General features: G+C 36.4%; 1 protein-coding gene across 7 annotated transcripts in view; it reads right to left on the bottom strand.

Annotated features, from left to right (window-relative positions):
• BTRC (beta-transducin repeat containing E3 ubiquitin protein ligase) overlaps nucleotides 1–21738 on the bottom strand; it is a 180320-nt gene that overhangs the window by 61741 nt on the left and 96841 nt on the right. For 5 of the 7 annotated variants that reach the window (XM_019813740.3, XM_019813741.3, XM_003994340.6 and 2 more), the window contains 2 exons: nucleotides 20240–20317; nucleotides 4656–4745 (listed from right to left, as the gene is read on the bottom strand). In XM_019813740.3, coding sequence (XP_019669299.1) covers nucleotides 4656–4745; nucleotides 20240–20317 — 168 coding nt within the window. The remainder of the gene's footprint in view (nucleotides 1–4655; nucleotides 4746–20239; nucleotides 20318–21738) is intronic. The other 2 variants (XM_006938110.5, XM_006938111.5) reach the window with 1 other exon arrangement.

The raw sequence follows: 21738 nt of genomic DNA, 5'->3' as shown, positions 1-21738 counted from the left end.
CAACAGTTGAACCAATGCTGCTATCTTTAAAAAAAAAAAAAAAAAAAAAAAAAAAGGTTCATAAAGAGTTCACTAAGGAAAATAAGTTTACACAAACAATGTAGTTCAAAAGAACCACAGAAAGTTTTTGGCTCTGGCCAATAAAACTGCCTTGGAAAGGCTTTGAAGCTCTATCTTCAAGGGCCCATCAAGAATCAGCACTGAAACCCATGTCTGCCTTTCTCTGCAGATCTGCTCTGCTGGAAGATGCTGGTGTCCAATGTGCAGAATCAACGCAGCTGACTTTAGGCTTCTAACAGCCAGTCTGATATCCACTCAAGGCAAAGTTTTACACATACTCTGTTGACAGCTTTCTGCTTCTTGTTTCTTTCTCCTGTATGTTTAGCAATGAGTGCAGTTAGTAAGGAGACTATATAGGCAGTTCTCTCATTCAAGGGCATAGTTCAAGATTCTCACTGGGGTCTGGACTTTTTTTTTTTCCTTTTGAAATTAATGCTCTTGAAATGGTTAAACATGACTTTTAATTTTATCGAATTAATATAGACCGGGATTCCTGTTTACAGTTTCCTCTACAATGGCATATGCTACTTAAGGTTCCTGAAGATGATTATACAACAAACGTGCCGTCAATCAGCTGATCCATTTTGGCGTCCCTCGTCTGTACTCCTAAATATCATGTACATCTAGAAGGTGTATTCTTGCATCTTTAATCTGACAAACACACAAACTCTTGTCTATAACAATGGTCCTTGATTCTATTATTCTATTATTACCTGAAAGCGAGCTGGGAAATGTCACTTTACTAGTATTTCTCAGAGCCTCTCTATAACTCCCATTCACACTCATTAAAATCATATGAACATCTGTAAAATGAAAGAAAAAAAATAGTACTTCTGAACTTTATTCCTGCCTTTTTGAAACAGCAATATGCCTAATGTGTAACACATTAACATGCCAGAGTTTTTCCAACCTTATTGGCTTCAATGATATGGTTCCATGTTAATATATTCTCCACAAAGCTAATGTTTAGACCCGACAGAGAGGCCTGTGCAAAGAATGGACCATCTGACATGCTACTTGTGGAACAGTATGTTAAAGAAGCCTGTTAACATGTAGTTTAAAACTCAAAAGAAACTCTGAACAGCTGAAATGCCTTATAAATAGCGCAGACCCAGAGGAAGTGCAAACGTCTGCATTGTGAATTGTAGATCTTAATTACCGACAATGGCTGGTACAGCAAGTAGCACGGAAAAAAAGTGAAACAGTTGCACTGTTCATGGTTGGCAATAATTCTTCAGGAAAATATTTACTATCAATCAGTTATGAGAAAAGGGACTCTGTGCTCGTAAAACAGCACGTTGCTTCTCATACCAGGACCATTTTGCTTCAGCATAATCTGAATTTAAACAGCTTGTTTCCTGCGGATATAATTTTGGAAATAAATAAAACAAGTCTTCTATCAAAATCTGGAGTGAGTGGAAAGGAACATCACATTTTTCTGTCTCAGTCAGTTGCAAACAGATTATTAGTCTCAAGTAAAAAACAGTAACAACAAACAACTACAATACAGAACATCTACAAAGGACTACTGAAGAGGTTTATTTTCCAAACATAAAGAGGCATAACTTCTCCCACCTGGGCAGGTATGTCGGTAGCTGTGTTCAAACAACTCAATTTTAATTCTGTGCATGCATGTATGTGTAAAAAGTAAATTAGGAAAACCCTGAACCCAAAATTTTCAGTAATATTTAAATAGAAAGTCACCAATAAGATAACATTTTTCTAGTTAGCTTTCTTCATTTTTCTAGTTAGCTTTCTTTACCAATTAAAAAACATCATGAAGGTTGACAATTAGGTACAATGTAATTATTGATTTTAAAGACTAAGCTGGCAGTCAATAATGACTGTCCATTTAAAGCTACAATAAATACAGAGCTCATCATGTTCCAAACAAATCTCATGAACTACAGACCTATAATTAGAAAGAAAAGAAGGCTTTGGAAGAAAATAAAAGATATTTCAATGCCTCCAAATATTACTCAGACCAGGATATACTGATAAAATGACCCCATTTTTATTTTTAAATCTTTTCCTAGGTCTCATTCTTCAAGTTAGAGATTCAGATTATTATTAACCTAGAGTGGCCGTAGTTTTTCTTACCACTTTGTTTTCTTGTATTCTAAAGAGGACGAATGGGCCCGTTTTCATAGACCTATTATAAAACATTTATTGTAAGCTATTTCTGCCAAAGAAGAGTCACATACTATGTACTACAGGGTCTGAACTTAACAACTTTGCTGTTTTTCAGGGATTAACTGGTATTGATGTCTTCTCTAAAACTCATAATAAACAATATTCAATAACAGTAACTACTATTTTCACCCAAATCAAAGTCACTCATCAGAATTAGCTGCTTTGAGCTAGAGGAAAAAATGGCTGACAGCACTATATTATAGGTGCTCTCACATGGAGATGGTTGGACATTCAAGGCCGCTCGGGAGTACTGTCTGAATCAACAACGGACACCTGTACCAAGTTAAAAACCACTGCAGCCGTATCAAGTGTAGCAGATGAAACTACTCAGTTAGGGGCTAAAGGTGAAGAGCAGGAAACAGGACAAGCTTGTAGACCTACAAAAATAATGGCCAGTCATTACCTTTCACAGGTCAAGCAATAAATGAGGCCAACAGAAACAGCACAGAATCATGAGGTACACATAACATATGTAAATAGAAAAGGGAAAACTCTTACGGAATGGAAATAGAAAGGGAAAACTCCTCATGTTACTGGTACCTACTGGAGGCTGTTACAAGAAAGACATAATTTTAGCTACGTGTTTTTATTTGCCATTGATCAACTAATTATTTGGCTCAAATCTGAAGCAATGAACCAGAAGCCAGGATGTGGGCCAACAAAAGGAACCAGAAAGTTAGGTAGGTTCCAATAGGAAATGATAGAAATCATTATTAAATTAGGGTATTTAAGGAGACGATGAAAGGATCTAAGTGTCAGAATAATGTTAAAATAAGCAAGAGTGGGATGAGAGGGTCACCATCTGGGAGCAAAGGAAACAGACAGATGAGCAGCAATGAGCAAACTTATTTCCTCACCCAAGAGCACAGAAGAAATTATGCCATTGTGCCAGATGCCAGAAGATTTCTAACCATGCACCACTGAAGTACAGGGTGGGAGAAAAACAAAACAAAACACATCATACGGACACACACCAACATGACTATATAGCTTAGAAATCCTGGCTTACAAAGTATGGAGAAAACAAAAGGAACAGATGCTCACTTGGCCAGCTCTCAATGAAACTCATTAAAATTGTCACCCTGTCCTTGGATCGGTGCTCATGCTAAGATTTTACCTTGTTTAGCCAGAAGTCACCCACTTGTGATGAAACTGAGCAATGTGGCCAAAAAGGAGGAAGATTATTTTTAGAGGCCCAAATAATTGGTCCCCCATTTCAATGTACAAATGCCAGACACAAAATAGGGTCAATTAGCACTTGTTAGTTGTGACTAAATGGCTGAAAAAATAAATACATGTAATTTATTATTTTCATATTTTACAGCAAGTTACTAAGACACTCTAATTTAGGAGACACTTAACCAACTTTTTAAACCATAATTTTAAATAAATTCTGACACTTATTATATGGATCATTTCTAATGGTTATAGTTAGTATGATTTCAGTTGATTAAGTAGGTCCAGTGACTATGTTTTAAGAAAGAAAATAAAAATAATAAAAAATATTGCTGTCCTTTGATTTTTTAGTAAAGGATGGAGACTACCTGATTACCAGGTCTGGCTCTAATAATAACAGCAAGTAACTGAAAGCCTTAGTATAATAAGATAGACTAAACTTAAGTAGTTAAAGTTGGAAATGTTGTAACAGTGACAAATCCCTGAATAGCTATTAAAACAATAATTTTGCATATATGCAAAGTAAAAGTCTAGAAACCGAGCCCTTACTGGAATTTTACTTAGTCCTGGAATAATCAAAATGGCTGATATCGAAATTTAGGTCAAAGTTCCTAACCAATTAGAGATACTTGAAAGATTTGAGCCATAGTTAATGTAATTATTAGATCATAAGATCTCTAATGTGTGATTAATTTTATATCTGTAGATATACATACATTTTGTGCACGAGAAAAGGTAGAGCATATGCACGATAAAACGTTACTTGTACACTCCGATCAAAATCACCAAAAGCAATATTTCTATCATTAGCCTTTCAATAAATAATAATCGTATTATAATAACTGGATTTTCTATAGTGTATCTCACAATCCTTGCAATGGATACCCTATACTTAATTACATTTAAAACCCATGAACAACCTTATAAAATTGCATATTTTCTTTCATGAATCTTATTTATTTGTAATAATCCATAACTAGTGTCAAGTAACAAATGTGAATTCGACTGAAGTGTGACCAGAATGCATAATCAAAAGATTCTTTTGCAACTGAAAAGATGGAGACTCCAACTTGCAATCTGCTTTGGATAAAATGATGTCTCCTGTATTTTTTTTTTTAATATAAAATCTTGTGATGATCTTTAATAGCAATATGATATAAAGATGTTCACAGATAAAGCACTGTTAAGATGCGGTATAATGCATATTGATGAGTAATATTACTTACTTTGGCCACACAATTTTCAGTCTTCATAGCAGTGCTTGCTAGACATACTGTTTCTTGGTTTAAGCAGAGTCTGGCACAGCTGTTGTAAGTCTGTAATGAGAATTTTTTGGAAACAGGTTTAAATATTAAAATGCTGTCATATACAGTTTTCAAATTTTGTTCCATTTCTCAAAATCAACGTACAAATAGACCTATGTATAAATTCCAGATTTATGCGAACTGGAAACAAGGTAGACAACAGGAAGCAAAGAAAGTGAGAGCCCACAAGAGCCAAAGATGAACTCATGAACAAGTATGTAAGCAGCAGTGATCTGCTGGAAGGTGATGGGGCTATTCAAAAATGTGCAAAGAACTTAAACAGACATTTCTCTGAAGAAATACAAATGGCCAACAAGCACATCAGCTCAGAAATGAAACCACAATGAGATACCACTTCATACCCACTAAGATGGTTACTATTAAAAAACAGAAAACAGTAAGTGTTGGCAAGGATGTGGAACAATTGGAACCATTGAGCACTGCCAGTGGGAATGTAAAAGGATACAGCTGCTGTGGACGACAGCATGGTAGTGGTTCCTCAAAAAATTAAAATTAGAATTACCATATGATCCAACAATGCCACTTCTGGATGTATACCCAAAAGAATTGAAAGCAGTCTTAAAAAGATATTTCTACATCCATGTTCATAGCAGCATTATTCACACGGAAGCAACCCAAATATCCACTAACAGATGAAGGGACAAGCAAAATGTGGCATGTACATCAATGGAATAGTATTCAGCTGTAAAAAGGAAGGACATTCTGGGGCACCTGGGTGGCTCAGTCAGTTAGTCACTGGACACTTGATCTTGGCTCAAGTCATGATTTCATGGTTCATGAGATCGAGCTCTGCGTCCAGCTCTGCGCGAACAGCACGGATCCTGCTTGGGAGTCTCTCTCTTCCTCTCTCTCTGCCCCTCCCCTGCTCTCTCACTCTGTCTCGCTCTCTCTCAAAACAAATAAATAAACATTAAAAGAAAGTTAAAAAAAAAAAAAAAAGGAAGAACATTCTGACATCTAGGACAATATGGATGAACCTTGAGGACATTATGGTAGGTGGAATAAGCTAGTTACAAAAAGATAAATACTGATAAGTGGTTGCCAGAGGCTGGTATAGAGTTTCAGTTTTACAAGATGAAAAGAGTTATGGGGATGGATGGTGGTGACAATTACATAATAATGTAAATATATTTAATCCACTGAACCGTACATTTAAAAATGATTAAGAGGTTGTTATGTTACATGGATTTTACCACAATCTGAAAAAATGGTAAGCAAACATTATTAATAACTGGCCAATATAGTAAAACAATGTTTTCTTGTAGTCTAAGTTTTAATTGATGGTACAAATCATGGTTCTCAAACTTTAGCATGCATCAGAGTCATCTGGAGGGCTTGTTAAAACACAGATTGTTAGGTCCCATCCCCAGGCTTCTGAGAATTTGCATTTATAACAAATTCCCAGTTGATATGAATGCTGTTGGTTTAGGAACACTCTTTGAGAACTATTATGCTGGAGAACCATATGTGTTGGAATTAAAGAGAAAAATCTTAAGACACAGGCGATCTCAGGGCGCCTGGATGGCTCAGCTGGTTGAGCGACTGATTTCGGCTTAGGTCATAATCTCACGGTTTGTGAGTTCGAGCCCCACGTTGGGCTCTGTGCTGACAGCTCAGAGTCTGGAGCCTGCTTCTGATTCCGTGTCTCCCTCTCTCTCTGCCCCTCCCCAACTCGTGCTCTGTCTCTCTCTGTCTCAGAAATAAACGTTAAAAAAAATTTTTTTTTAAAAAGACATAAGCAATCTCTCATAACCAACAATAGGAAAGAATCCATTTTTTAAATTCTAGATTTACACAGTAGTTGCAAAAATAAGTTCCTGTATACCCTCCCCCAGCTTCCCCTTATGTTAATGTCTTATGTAACCACAAAAGACTTACCAAAGTTAAGTAAATTAACATAGTACAATATAAAGAATTTATTTTTAGTTTCACCACTTTTCTCACTAATATCCTTTTATTGTTCAGGATCTCCCCCCACCGCCCGCCCTGGTTTATTGTGAGTTGGGAAAAGGGGCAGAGAAAAATTAAGAGAGAGAATCCCAAGCAGGCTCCGTAACAGATGCAGGGTTCAAACTCATGAACCGTGAGATCATGGCCTGAGCCAAACCCAAGAGTCAGACCCTTAACCAACTGAGCTACCCAGGCAGAACCTCTGTTCAGGATCTAACCTAAGATCCCACATTGAATTTAGTTACCATGTCTCCTTAGTATCCTCTAATCTGTGACAATTTCAGTCTTATCTTTTATGATTATGACACTTCTGAAGAGAACTGATTAATCTATATAATGCCTCTCAATCTGGCTTTGTCTCATGTTTTCTCACGATCAGATGGAAGTTATACATTATTGGGAATAATACCACATAAGAGATGTGCCCTTCTCAATGCATCAAGTAAGTCAGGAGGTAGGTTAATAAGTATTTATAGTGATGTTAACCTTTATCACTTGCCTAAGGTCATGTCTGACAAGATTTTCCATTATAAGTTTATTATTCTTCCTTTGGGAATTACTAAATATATTGGGGGAAATATTGAGACTATGCAAATATACTGTTTCCGTTTCAACTTCAGCCTCCTAATTTTAGCATCTACTGGTAGATCTTGCCTATGGTAATTTTTAGTGTAGTGTTCTGACAGTGATTTTTTTAAAATTTATTTTTATTCTTTTAAGTTTATTTATTTTGAGAGAGAGAGAGAGAGCACGAACATGTGCACACAAGAGAGAGGAGAGAGAGAATCCCACTAACAGTGCAGAGCCTGACATGGGGCTCAAACCCACAAACTGCGAGCTCATGATCTGAGTGGAGAAGTCAAGAGTTGGACACTTAACTGACTGAACTGCCCAGATGCCTCTTTTTAAATTTTATAAAATGTTTATTTATTTTGAGAGAGAGCATGTGCACAGCAGAGGAGAGGCAGAGAAAAAGGGAGAGAGAGAATCCCAAGCTGACAGCATGGAGTCTGATGGGGGCTTGATCTCACAAACTGTGAAATCATGACCTGAGCTGAAATCAAGAGTTGGATGCTTAACCAAATGAGCCACCCAGGCGCCCCAGATGGTGATTTTTCCCCTGAGGGTGAATTTCCCTCTTTCCTTCCACATTTACTAAATGGAATGTTTTCTGTGAGGAAGAGCCATGATTTCTCCTATTTATTTATGTCAGCAATGGATGCATAGATATTTTAAGTTATTCATTTTTGGTCAATTCTTTGGAAAGGTGTAGGTAAAAAAAATCTAAGAAAATGGAGAAAAAGTATTATAAAATTGGTTTTCCATTTAGACAAGTTAAACTTTAAAAATTTATCCACTGAACTATTTTACTCTTATATTATTTAAGTTGAAATTATTTCAAAACATATTTCAAAGGAATAAATTGGATCATTTGTATAGCAGGTATTGGTACATGAATCTTCTGGGCTCAGGATTCAGTACTTCTTTTGCAGCTACTAATACCACAAACATTATGCATGTACAGACAACACAAAAATCTTTAAATAAAACTTCCTATATTTTTAAAAGACACTTATGAAGTAACTAGTATATACTGAATAACATAAAAACTGTAAGCCACAGAGCTCAAGTTCCAAAAATGGTAGAGATATTTATATGGGATTAACCCTCATAAGGCAACAATTATAAACCATGGTGGGGGGTGGGGGGGATATTTTAAAATTACTACTTAAAAGCACCAGAGGTTGACTTAGTCAGGAACGGGGGGAGGGGGAGAGTAGGTGAAGAAGAGGGGGAGGAAGGGTGTGGACTGACCTTGAAAGAGGAGAATCACACTGGGTAACATCCTTGTTTATGTGCTTTTTCCCTAAGGGTACTCACCAATCTACTTGGTGCAGGGTGACTAAAATTCAATTAGAAAGCCATTCTATTGGCTTGATATGTCAAAGGATGGAGTTCTGGACTGCCACAGCGGCTGGAGACTGAGAAGAGAAATCATAGAAAATAGACCCATAGGGGAGGCACAATTCCCCTCAAATCCATGGCTAATCTCCAAACTACATACATGAATGGGATACTCTAAGGATTCCAATGGAAAATGACAGAAGACTGAAAGATCCAAGCAGAGATTCTAGCTGCTGCCCATGAGGGGAGACCATAGTTTAGAATATGATTCCTACTAAGTTAGAGGAATTTGATAGGCATCTCAAACTTTCCACTGAAAAGTTGGAAAACCCTACACTGAGAATAAATAGTAAGTCTAAGGAGTAAGGGATCTACCTTAAGACCAAGGGCAAAATCAAAACATACTTGCCCTAACAAACATGGAACCAAGACTCTATGAAGTCATGTGATCAGTCAGTAAGTTAATCGGTGTTAGATAAAAGAATCCAGGGTCATCGCAATTAGTCATTTATAATTCTACAATATAATAAAAAAACTGCTAGACATGAGAAAAAGCAGATAAATGGGACCCATAGTCAAGAGAAAAAAGGATAAAAAATGACCCTGAGATGATCTTGTATGGGAATCAGCATATAAAAGCTTTACAGAAGCTATAATGAATGTTCAACATCTTAAATGAAAGACAGTCATAATGAATGAACAGAAATTTAAAATTTACTATATGGGCTTAAAAGCAGATTGGAGATAGCAGGGAAAAAAAAGTCAATGAAGACAGATCAACTGAAATTATCCAAACTGGAGAATAGACAGTGAAAGAAAAAGAAATGAATAGAGTCTCAGTTATCTGTGGAATAAATGTCAATAATCTAACATATGTGTAATTGGAAACCTAGAAGAGAAGTGATAATGGGGCACAAAAGTTATAAAAATAGTGATCAAATATTTCTCAAATTTGGTGAAAACCACTGGCTTACTGATCGAAGATCAGCAAACTCTAGGGAGATTAAATACAAAGATAACAAGAACTACACACAGTCAAAATTGCTGAAAACCAATACAGACAAAACTTTGAAAGCAGCCAAAGAAAAAAGATGGATCCTTCATACATGGGAGCCAACAATATAAATAAAGGCAGACTCTTCACCATAAACAACAAAGGCTAGAAGACAAGAAATAACATTTTCAAATTGCTGAAAGGAAAAAAAAAAAATCTCAAACCAGGTTTCTTACAATTAGAAAAGAGAATTATAAATATGAAAAGGAAGAGATCTAGAACAAACTCTGTGGTGCTGAATTGGAATTGAAGGTACCAATGTGAATTTATGGTTTTCAAATATATAAACCCAGATGTAAAATCTTGGCTTCTAGATACCATTTTACACTAAAAGGAACCATAGCTCTCTGGAGAAATGGCTGGTTACAGGACTGGATGGTGAAAATACAAGATGAACCTGGAGATCTGCAGGGAATGATGGCGATGTGTCAGAGGGGAATGATGCCAGCTTAAAGGGGCTTTTAGTATTAGTAACCCAATATGGGATAATCTCAGTATTAAAATAAAAAAAATACAGTCTGCAATCTGTTGAATAAGGTACATTTCTTGAAAAACATAAATTACCAAAACTGACACAATAAGAAATAGAAAATCTGAATAGCTCTGCATCTATTAAAGAAATTAAAATTGTAATAAAAAATTATTCCACATAAATTTTAAAAAATCCTCCCATAAAGAAAACTTCTACCCAGATGGTTTCACTGGTGAATTCTATTAAATAATATGAAAGAAATAATACCAGAACTATACACAAACACTTTTAGAAAACAGAGGAGGAGGAGAAGACTTCTCATCTCATTTTATCAGGGCATCATAATCCTAACACCAAAAACTGACACAGACATTAGAAAGAAAACTACAGGCCAACATCCCCCATGAACACAGACACAAAAAGTCTTAATAAATTCAATTAATGTAATTCACCATATTAACAGAATAAGTGTGGATGGGAGCATTTGACAAAATTAAACACCCATTCATGATGACAACAACAACAAAAACAAACCAAAATCTCAGTAAACTAGAAATAAAAGGGAACGTTCTTAATCCCACAAAGAGTGGCTAAAAAAATGTTAACTAACATCATACTTAGTAGTGAAAGACCAAATACAGTCCCTCTGAGATTGGGGACAAGGAAGGCAAAGATGTTGTTCTCTTACCACATCTATTCAACATTGTATTGGAGGCCACTGCCATTCAAATAAAGCAAAAAAGGGAAACAAATGGCAAATATGTTGGAAAAGAAGAAATAAAACTGTCTTTAGTAACAAATGATAGGAAATAAGGTCAAGAGTCAAAAATCAATTTATATTTTCTAGCAACAAACAATTAGAGAATGAAAAAATTTACAATAGCACTGAAAAAAGATTAAAGAGTTAGAACTGAGTAAGAAATATACACTGAAGACTAAGAAACATTGCTCAGAAAAATTTAGAAAGACAATTAAATGCAGATATATACCATGTTTACAGACTGGAAAACTTAATATTACAGCGAGGTTAATTCTACTCAAATGGATACACGGTTTCAGTAAAATCCAAATCAAAACCCACAGACTTCTTAGAAGAAACTAAGTTGATTCTAAAATCTATATAGAAATGCAAAGTATCTATGATAGCCAAAATAATATTAAAATTAAGAATATGGAAGACTTGGGGCACCTGGGTGGCTCAGTTAGTTGAGCATCCAACTTCGGCTCAGGTCATGATCTCACGGTTCAGGGGTTCGAGCCCCCCATTGCGCTCTGTGCTGACAGCTTACTCAGAGCCTGGAGCCTGCTTCGGATTCTGTGTCTCCCTCTCTCTGCCTCCCCACCCCCCCCCCCCCGACTTGTGTTCTGTTTCTCTCTCTCAACAATAAATTAAAAAAAATTTTTTTTTAATAAAAAAAAAAAAAGGACATGGAAGACTCACACACACTACCTGATTTCAAGACTTACTAAAGCTACAATGATGAAGACAGTGTAGTATTTGGTGCAAGGATAGACACTTCTAAAAAGAAAAGGTACTTTGAGCTCGTCCTCTGTGTGGATTTGAAGTAGGGGTTGGTCAGTGCCTCAGCTGCTATTACCCTTTGCTCTGCATCCCAGCAGCACCCTCTTTTCCAGGAGGTGCAGAAATAGACTACACTGGGGGCACCTGGGTGGCTGGGTTGGTTAAGTGTCAGACTCTTGATTTTGGCTCAGGTCATGATCTCAGGGTTCATGAGATGGAGCGCTGCATCAGGCTCTCTGCTGACAATGCAGAGCCTGCTTGGGATTCTGTCTCCCGCACCCCCCTTCCCCTCCCCACTCTCTCTCTCTCTCAAAATAAATAAATATTAAAAAAAAAAAGAGAGAGAGAGAGAGAAAGAAATAGAATACACTTGTACAACCAACTGATTTTTGGCAGCGACACTTCTGGAATTCATTGGGGGAAAGAAAAGACTTTTCAACAATGGTGTCAAAACAACTGAATAAAAAAGTGTAGGTAAAATAACGAACAGCACTCATAAGAATTAATTTGAGATGGACTAAAGGGTAAAAGCTAAAACTTACAACCTTCTGGAAGAAAACCTAGAATATGTACAAATCATGGGGTAATGATTGACAGACCGGGTTTCATTCAAAAATTAGAAACTTTTCATCAAAACACACCATGAATAAGCAAGCCATATATTATGAGAAAACACAGAACACATATCTCACAGAGCCAGCAGCTAGAACTCAACAGAACTCAATACAATTGAGTTCTAGAACTCAATACAATTGAGTTCTAGAACTCAATAATAAGACAATGCAATTTTTTTAAATGGCAAAAAACTTAAACAGATACTTCACAAAATATCTGAATAGCTAATAAGCACATCAAAAAGTATTCAACATATGCTCACTAAAAAAGCTTTATATAAGAACATCCATAGCAACTTCACTTACAAAAATGCAAGCAGCTTAGGTGCCCATCAAAAGAATGGAAAACAAACTATAATGTACTTATTCAACAGATATATCATAAAAAAGAATAAACTACTGATACAGTGGTATAAAATGGATGTCATAAAATTACACTGAGTGAAAGTCAGACTCCAAAAATCTATGATTCTATTACATGAAATTCTAGAAAAGGTGAAACTAACCTATGAGAGTAAGCTGACCAGTTTTTGATTCACTGGCGATGGGAAAACTGATTGGGAAGGAGACCAAGGAAACTTTCTTGGGTAACGAAAATGTTCTATAGCTTGATGAGGGTGGTGGTTACACAGGCAGATAGACTCATCATTAACTCACTGACTTATACAATATCTATGCAGTTCACTATATGAAAATTTTACTTCAGTGAAAATGTAAAAGCATGCAGTTAATATTTTAGAGGAAAAAGGACTAAACGTTTGCATAATTAATAAAAATACGCTATTTTCTAGGAAAAAAATAGTTATGGTAGGTTAGACAATTCCTTTTCCCCTCAGAAATGGATAGAAGACACTCAGAGGAACATTAGACAGATTCAAGAAACCAGTTCTAGTCCTGCAGGAGTTTCTAGAGTAAGGCTATGCATAAGCTTTTATTTTCTAGACATCCCATCTGTAAAATGGGCATATGATCTTGTTTACCTCCCAAGAAAGTCACATAGCTTAGTAAACTAAAACTTGTCACAGTCTTAAGATCACCCTGGAATAAAAAGGCTAAAAAATTCAGTATTTTACATTCAATATTTTACTAAGACTTCTTCCAGGCTAGAATTAAACTAGTGAGTATAATTGCCACTGGCAAGATACGCTCTGTCCCCATGCAACATTCGGAAAGGTAGCCTCACTGCTGAACCAGAGGCAGAGAATTTTGCGTTGGAGTACTTTAATACGTTTTTATATTGCATATAAAGCACATAAGCATAAACCAGTAAGATGCCTTGCTGAAAACTACCTTCTTTGTGAAAGCAGGCTGTAATTCTGAACAAGTTTTCAATTTTCACAGTGCTGCTAGGGTAAAACATTTTAAAGAGTTTAATTTTTTACAATGGATTCAATGACATAGGATTATCTAACAAAGTAATGGCTAATCAATAGAAGGTTTAGTTGTCAGGTGAAACATATAACACACTAAAAGGGATTGATTGCCAGACTTCTCCTTATTTACTAGAAGGTATATATTTAAAATGACACAAACTTGTTACCAGGCTGCATTCTTTTAACCTTGCAAAAAGCTGCTTAAGAAATCTGTTCAGCAGCCCTATAGCAAAACAAGATACGGTATAATGAAAATGGGCAGCGATTGGGGGGCAGTACAGGGGGGTACAGGGAGGGGGGAGACGGGGACCTTCAGATATATGGTAACATCAAATCAAGTTCCCAGCAAGAATATGGGATAGAAAAAGCAAACTACAAGGCGACATCTAGGGAAGCTGGGACTGGGCTTTAAAAATGCCACGCTGATGCTACCCAATCTCATTCAATGGATGCAATGCTGTATCTGATCTCCTCCCAAAGTACTCTTAGGGCAGATTTTTAAAAGACTCATACAAAAGGGCACAATAGGCTCCCCTCACCATTTTTTTTTTTTTAATGGTACATCCACATTAAGCACTGAACACAAAATGAATTGGTCCATATGGGCTTCGACCAGCATATAAGCTGTTTCCTTTATAATTTATTCACAACATCTCAAGTCTCTATATGAAAATACACTTTTTATGGTCATTGCAACCCAGGAGTTCAATAATACTTTTTCTACTAAGTCAGTGATTACACAATTTATCAAAGAATGATTACCCTGAAATAAACATAAAACAAAACACCAACCCCCTATACAGTCTTCCTTCCTCAAAGTAATTTTAAGAAAGCCGGTTATTAAATTGCTTCTTTTGGAAGAAGGGTTTTTGTAGCTAGACACAAATTGCCAAACCATGTTTTTAAAAAAAGTTATTAGACTCTGAAGGATTCAGCCGAAGTGGGAAGTTAAATAAACAAATCACTTCATCAGACTTGGAAAGATCACTTTTGTCTTACTTAAGAGACCTACATTAATTACCTTTAAGATCTTTTACATGGACTATTTAAAATAAGTACAATTTATTTATTTATTTCAAATGAGGTGCTTCTTCCAAAGTATTAAATAATGTCTACAAATGCAAAAGCATTTTTATAAATAGGTAATTAAAACAGATGACTAAAATTAAGTCAAGCTGCAAAACATTACCCAGGATGCACTGTGATTTTTTTTTTTTTTTTAATAAACATCTCACGCAATATTTTTCCATCCAAAGCCCAAAGCACTTCAGGGGGTAAAAAAGAGGTAGGAAGTTTCATAGGGAAAAAAAAAAGCACACATATATAATAAAATAATGCCAAACTCCAAACTAAAGTATTTACAAGATAGTCCCTTAAGCATAGTTTGTCATATTGCAATTACACCTTGCCTACTGCCAAGTCAAAGTGCTTACTATTGCCACTAGAGGGAGAAGTGTCTTAACACAAAGCAACAGCAGATAGGGAATGGGTTTTCTTGAGCAATTATCAGAACAAAGCTCCCCTGGCTGTGTGTACCTTCTAATTACTCAATACAATTAAAATGACTAACCTAAAACAAATAGAAAAAAAACTTGCCTGGCTAATATCTGGGACTTCATTAAACCTTCTCTCCTCATCAATCAAATCAGAAAGAAGGGAATGCCATCATATACAAACATTATAGAGCTATTAAAGGAAGTAAATTCAGTGAGGTTTTTTTTGGTTTTGTTTTTTGTTTTTTTTTTAAGGAAGAAAAGAAGTGGCTCTCTTGAAAAAAAGAAATGTCGTGGTATTTACCCATCTGGATGCTGCTTGAAAACAAATTGTCCTCCAAAGAGCAGAAATACAGTATGTTTTCTCTCAGTTCACTGGCTTATGAATGACTTTTTGTTGTTGTTGTTGTTTTGTTAATACACAATATAATGTCATTTTCTGTGTCAGTGACGTGCTTTTTTCCTCCTACTCATCCAACTGTATAAAGGAGCTGTGCCAGTTAGACCCCCATGCTTATACGGGGCTGTTTAAGATCTTTACTGCTGTGTTTTATGGATCTACTCCAAGGTACTGTTCAGAACAACATAGGAATTTGGGGGCACAGGGATAGGAAAGGAAAACAGCTACTTATTCCTTCCAAAAGGCTTATGTAGTTCCCTTTATAAGGCCCAGTCATTAACAGAAGATGACAACACAGTCATTTTTCTTTCAGCTGACAATTGTGACATTTTTCCAGCAGCGTGCAAGGTGTTGAAAACCTGGCAGCTGTTACCTCCCGGGATGAAGATACTTTTTTATCCTCCCTTGACAGTTTAACTCAGTGGGTCAGCACCTTTAAAAGACTGCAAAGTATCCTTGAAGAGGATGGAAGCTTGAATTACTGCTCCCTCCCTAATCAATGTAAACCCTCACTGCAGGTGAAGTCTCCATCTATAGAGGTGCATGGGGGAGGAAAATGTAATGCCCTGAGCCAGATGGTTTTTATCTTGTTTTTAAAGAATAAAGGAACAAGCTAACAAGGGAGACAGCTACTTTGTTAGCTTCTTGGCCTCTCTCATGGCTTTGCATCCCCAGGGTTCCAGCTACACAAGAGAAAGAATACAGAAAAACGTAAACACTTAAAGAAATATAACTAGAGGGCTGGCATCATGCTGCTTTCAAAGAGTTGAGAGAGTTCTACTCAATGCTTTATTTATCACTGCCCACGTTCTCAGGATGGTAAGTGGACACATACACAAAGGGAATGGGGGATGGGGGAAGGATTAGACAGAGGTCACAATTTACTCAATTACATAGAAAGGCAGGGCTGACAGATCCTATTAGCACCAATGTGAAGCAAAGGAGTTGCATGTTGTAAGGCTACATTTTCAAAAAGTAATGAGTACTTTCATGTATCCTCCCAGGCCTTTGCCCTTGTTTGCAGATATGAATAAAAGCTATGAAAACAGTTGCTATGGTTTCTTTGACTTCACATTTTAGGAATAAAAGCAGAAAGAAAATTGTAGCCACTTTGTACATTCTTTAAATAAAAGTTCACACTTCACTTAATGTGGATAGAAGAGATTATTCTGAAATTTAGAAAATTAAAAGAATACATTACCTTTCTCTCCCCACCAACTTTCCTGCCTTCTGATATGGAATGGAAAAGCAGGTATACAAAGTGGCTTAGTGACACAGGGACTAGTGTCTCCTGACTTTCTCCCTCAGTATTTTCTTTTTCTACTAATGTCTTTGTTAGGTTTTGGAATTACGGTAATGGTGGCCTCAGAATACAAGTCCGGAAGTGTTCCTGCCTTCTCTATTTTCTGAGTTTGCACAGGAGTGGGTTATTTATTCTGCAATATTTCATAGAATTCACCAGTGAAACCATATGGGGGCCTTCTGATAATCTGATTTCTTTAATAGACATCAGGCTATTCAAATTTGGTTTCACCCTGCATTGGTTTCTGTAAGTTTTATTTTTCAAGGAATTAGTCCATTTCATCTAAGTTGCCAAAGCTGTGGTTTAAAGTTGTTTATAATATTCCCTCATTCTCCTTTAAATGTCTGTAAGAATTGTAGTGATAACCTTTCTTTTAGCTCCTCCAGTGATTAAGTAACTCAAAGTTACCACACAGTAGTCACAGTCTATCAACACCTGTGAAACTGTACTTTAGAACAATATATGTAAACTATAAAATCAGTTTAAAACACTACTATGTAACCAAGCATTTAAAAATAAAAAGTGAAAGAGTTCCTGAAATCCCATTAGAAATAGCTGTAAAAGAATCTCAAGGGATTGGCCTAGATGATGCAAATCCTACCTACATCAACACTAGGGAAAAGGCAGCTTTGACATCTTTTTATCTATATAGCTTGACTAAAGTGGGGAGGGGGAGCAAATGGCACTTCATTATTGTCATGCAACAGAGAAAAGGGGGAGTTTAAACAGCTTATATATTATGTCCTACATTAAAAAAATCAGCAGTGGGGTAATCAAGTTCAGGGCAGTCCCGGACAGCTGCCCTGTGACCCGCTTCTATTGACCCCTGCTATTCATCACTCTTCCCTAAGATTGAGAGGGCAAGCTCCTAGGGAGTGACCACCACAATAGACAGACACAAGCCAACAGTAATCTGGTTCGAGCAAAAAACCAGATGGCACTGCAATAAATTTACAAATCTGCATTCATGGGGCTGTTAAAACACCCAGAAGCTAAAAGATTCAGAGGGCCCCAAGAGGATCTCCTACTTCCCAGTTTCTAAAGGCCATTTCTCTTTCCAAGAACACTGAGTTCATGCTCTTCATAAAGAGAATAGAGAAAAAACCCTTTACAAAGAGAGGAGGGGGAAAAAAAACCTCATGACCTAATTAATCTCCAGAGCTTGGATCTCAACACTGAATGGCAGATATTAGAAAAACCATTGTGGAGCAATAGGAGGAAAAACAAAAACAAAAACAAGACAGTTGTTATATTAGAGTGGAGAGGGTGAAGCAAACCTGCTAAAAAGCAATGAAAAAGCCACATCAAATCTCTTTCAAATACTGCACACGACAGATCTTGCAAGTAGAAAATGATTCAATAATGTATGCATTTATTTTTAAAATGAATCAGATTAGTCCCATGTGTGACCTGCTGGTCCATCTGTATGTGCTGGACTTAATAGGCACGATTCTCTCTCTTGCTTCAGTTTGAAGTATGAGAGAGATAAATTTAGTTTAATTTTCAACAGATCAGCCTATCCATTTTCCAAATGGACCATCTGGATCAGCCTATTAAAATTAATTTATAACTTTGCAGAGTGAAAATTCGTTTGTTAGCTTAAATAAAGTTGCCAAAACTTTTTGTTGTGTCATTGTTTTCTGACAGTTGTTTCTGTGTAGTGGGCAGACTGCTTCCACCTCTAAATTTATCTTACTCAATACTGTTCTATTTACTTAGATTTATAGATCAGGTGTTTGTCTCCAAATAGTTAAAGTTGTAACTGCACAACACCAATCACTGATCATTTGGGTTTTTTACAAAGCTTCCTGAATGGATTCAATTCTACTTACTAGACAATAATTTTTACAAAAAACGAAAGTGCCCATCCCCAAATTTTTAACAGAAAGTAAATAAAAAATGGACATATCACAGTTTCAAGTACTTTCTCCCTAAATTAACACTGTATACAGGGGCACCTGCGTGGCTCAGTTGGTTAAGCGTCTGACTTCGGCTCAGGTCACGATCTCAGAGTTTGTGGTCTCGAGCCCCGTGTCGGGCTCCGTGCTGACAGTTCAGAATCTGGAACCTGCTTCAGATTCTGTGTCTCCCTCTCTCTCTGCCCCTCCCCTGCTCATGCTCATTCGTGCTCTCTCACTCTCAAAACTAAAATAAACATTAACAAAACCCAAACACCATACAAACCGGAATAAGAAGGCAGAAGTAGAAATACTTGGGCAACATTGAGATCTCGGTTTTAACTCACTGACTGGCTAATAAGCAGGTACTCTAGTCTCTCTAAGCCTCCATTTTCTTCATCTATAAATCAGAGACCCTATCTAGAAACTTTGCAGGGGGATTGTGAGGATGGAATGAAACAAGTAGCAGGGTTACGGTGGGCACTCAACAAATATTAGACCTCTTCTCCTTTTTCCTAGAATAATGCCATAATGCAAGTAAATTAAAATTATTTTTACTACTGCTCGTTCTCATCTTATCCAACTATATATTAAAAGTTAATAGGTGGTATGCGTATTCTCTGGCAACACTGTAAGAACTTGTTTTTGTTGCTAGTGGGAGACAGAAGATGTTAGAGGTTGTTGCTACAGGCAGTGAGAAGAAGAAATTTTTTGATGAAATGTTTTTGGACATTTTAACCCCCAAAAAAGTTTTTTTTAACGTTTATTTACTTTTGAGAGACAGAGACTGACAGAGTGCAAGCAGGGGAGGGGCAGAGAGAGAGAGAGGGAGGCACAGAATCTGACGCAGACTCCAGGCTCTGAGGTGTCAGCAGAGAGCCTGATGAGGGGCTCAAACTCACCAACTGTGAGATCGTGACCTGAGCTGAAGTTGGTCACCCAAGTGGCCCAGGACATTTTAATTTTAAAAAAGAGAGCACCAAGGAATTAACTTTCAAAGTAAAATGTGTTACCTTTGGGGATTGGGAACACAGTAAGCAGTAAGTTTTTTTAGGTTATCAATAACAGTCTTTACTTTTAGAAAAGGCAAATATCGCTCAGACTAAAAGGAGCTAACTTCTCTAGAGGCAGATCCCTTTTGATTGTTAATTTTTTTTAACGTATTAAGAATCTCAGTAGGAAAGTAAGATTTAAAGCCAACTATTCTACTATCTGCACTTAAGAAGCAATTCAAGTTATTTTTCCTGAATAAGAAAACTTTTATTTGATGTTGTTTTCACTACACGTAAGCAATCGATCTGTCCTGTACTTGTACACCTAGGATATTTTTAAATGATTGGGAAAACAATGTTACCTGATTGAAATTGATGGCTATAGCCAGACCAACTTCAAAGTACTCTTAATTTAAGCTCTAATGCTTAATGAATGGCAAATTGAGGGTTTCCTGTCTTTTGTTTTGTTGTTGGTAGCTTTTTACTTTAAGACAGACTGAATTTCATACCTGTCTAAGTGAATTCTTCTCTGGTATTATCTTCCTAGGGGGTTCGCCATTATTACAGTCTTCTCTCTCTGAGGAATTCTGTGAAAGAAAGTAAGCTTTAATTCAGTTCTCATTATCTTCAATCTTATTCTGTGGGGGTAACTGAATTACATTTCTAATTCTGTAAGCTAGAATACCATGTATATTTATGCATTTATTCATTTGAAGATTTATATACATATAGACATACACTTATGTAAAGGAAAACATATGCCCATGTATATAAATAAATGTAAGTAGGGACGTAGGTGGAAAGTATTTCATTTATATTTAAGCACTGCCCAGCAGATCACATTCATCAGATATCTAGTTTATTGCTCCTTGAAAATGCAGGTTGGCACTGGACATGAGAAAGTTCCAGTTTATGCTTAGCTGAAAACAACTTAAAGCATGATTATTACCTTCTCTTTAAATAATTAGTTTTGAACTATAGTAAATGTTTGGTCACTACAAATTCTCAAAGTATGGATCCTAAAAAAAGAGTTTTTTCTCTTTTTCTTCTTCTCAGATTTGATTTTCTTTTATTAAAAATAACATAGTACTTAGCTCAAAACAACATCATTTCATCAACGCTTTAGGATTAGAGTCCATTCTTGCCACTATCATCTCAAATAGCAGCTAGGAGGCCATAAATGTCAATGGGATTTTTAAATACTTAAGAAGAGGAGGAAAAATAACAATCCAATTGAAAGCAAGTTCAGAATTCTAAATATCAACAGAATTATAAAGCAGCAACACACAGAATGGGAGAAAATATTTGCAAATCATGTATCTGATAAAGGATTAATATCTAGAATATGTAAAGAAGTTGTCAACTAACCAAACAAAAAACCCCAAACAACCCAATTCAAAAATGCACAAAGGACTTGGCTAGACCTTTCTCTAAAGAAGGTACAAACGGCCAATCAGCACATAAAAAGATGACCAACATCACTAATCAGATTTCAGAATGTAAATCAAAAAGTGTAAGTAGATACCACATCACATTCATCAAGAAGGTGACTATAAAAAACAGACAAAAACCAAAATATATATTGGCAAGGTTGCTGAGAAATTGGAACTCTTATGCACTGTTAGTATGAATGTAGAAACAGCTGCTGTGGAAAACAGTATGGTGGTTCCTCAAAAATTAAAAATAGAATTATCATATGATCCAACAATGCCACTTCTGGTATATACTCAAAAGAGTAGAAAGCAGAGTCTCAAGGAGGTATGTGCACGTTCATGTTCATAGCAGCATTACCCACAATAGCTAAAAGGTGGAAGCAATCCAAGTGTCCACTGACTGATGGAAGGGATAAATAAAATGTGGTATATACATCAAAGGAACAGGGTTCAGCCTCAAAAAGGAAGGAAAATGATACAGGCTACAACATGGACAAACCTTGAGAACATTATGCTAATTGACATAAGTCAGTCACAAAAAGATAAACACTGTATGATTCCACACATATGAGATA

The sequence above is a fragment of the Felis catus genome, chromosome D2 (assembly GCF_018350175.1).
Source record: "Felis catus isolate Fca126 chromosome D2, F.catus_Fca126_mat1.0, whole genome shotgun sequence".
Lineage (NCBI taxonomy): Eukaryota > Metazoa > Chordata > Mammalia > Carnivora > Felidae > Felis > Felis catus.
Note: the sequence above shows the minus strand (reverse complement) of the source record. Positions and strands in the feature narration are given on the sequence as shown.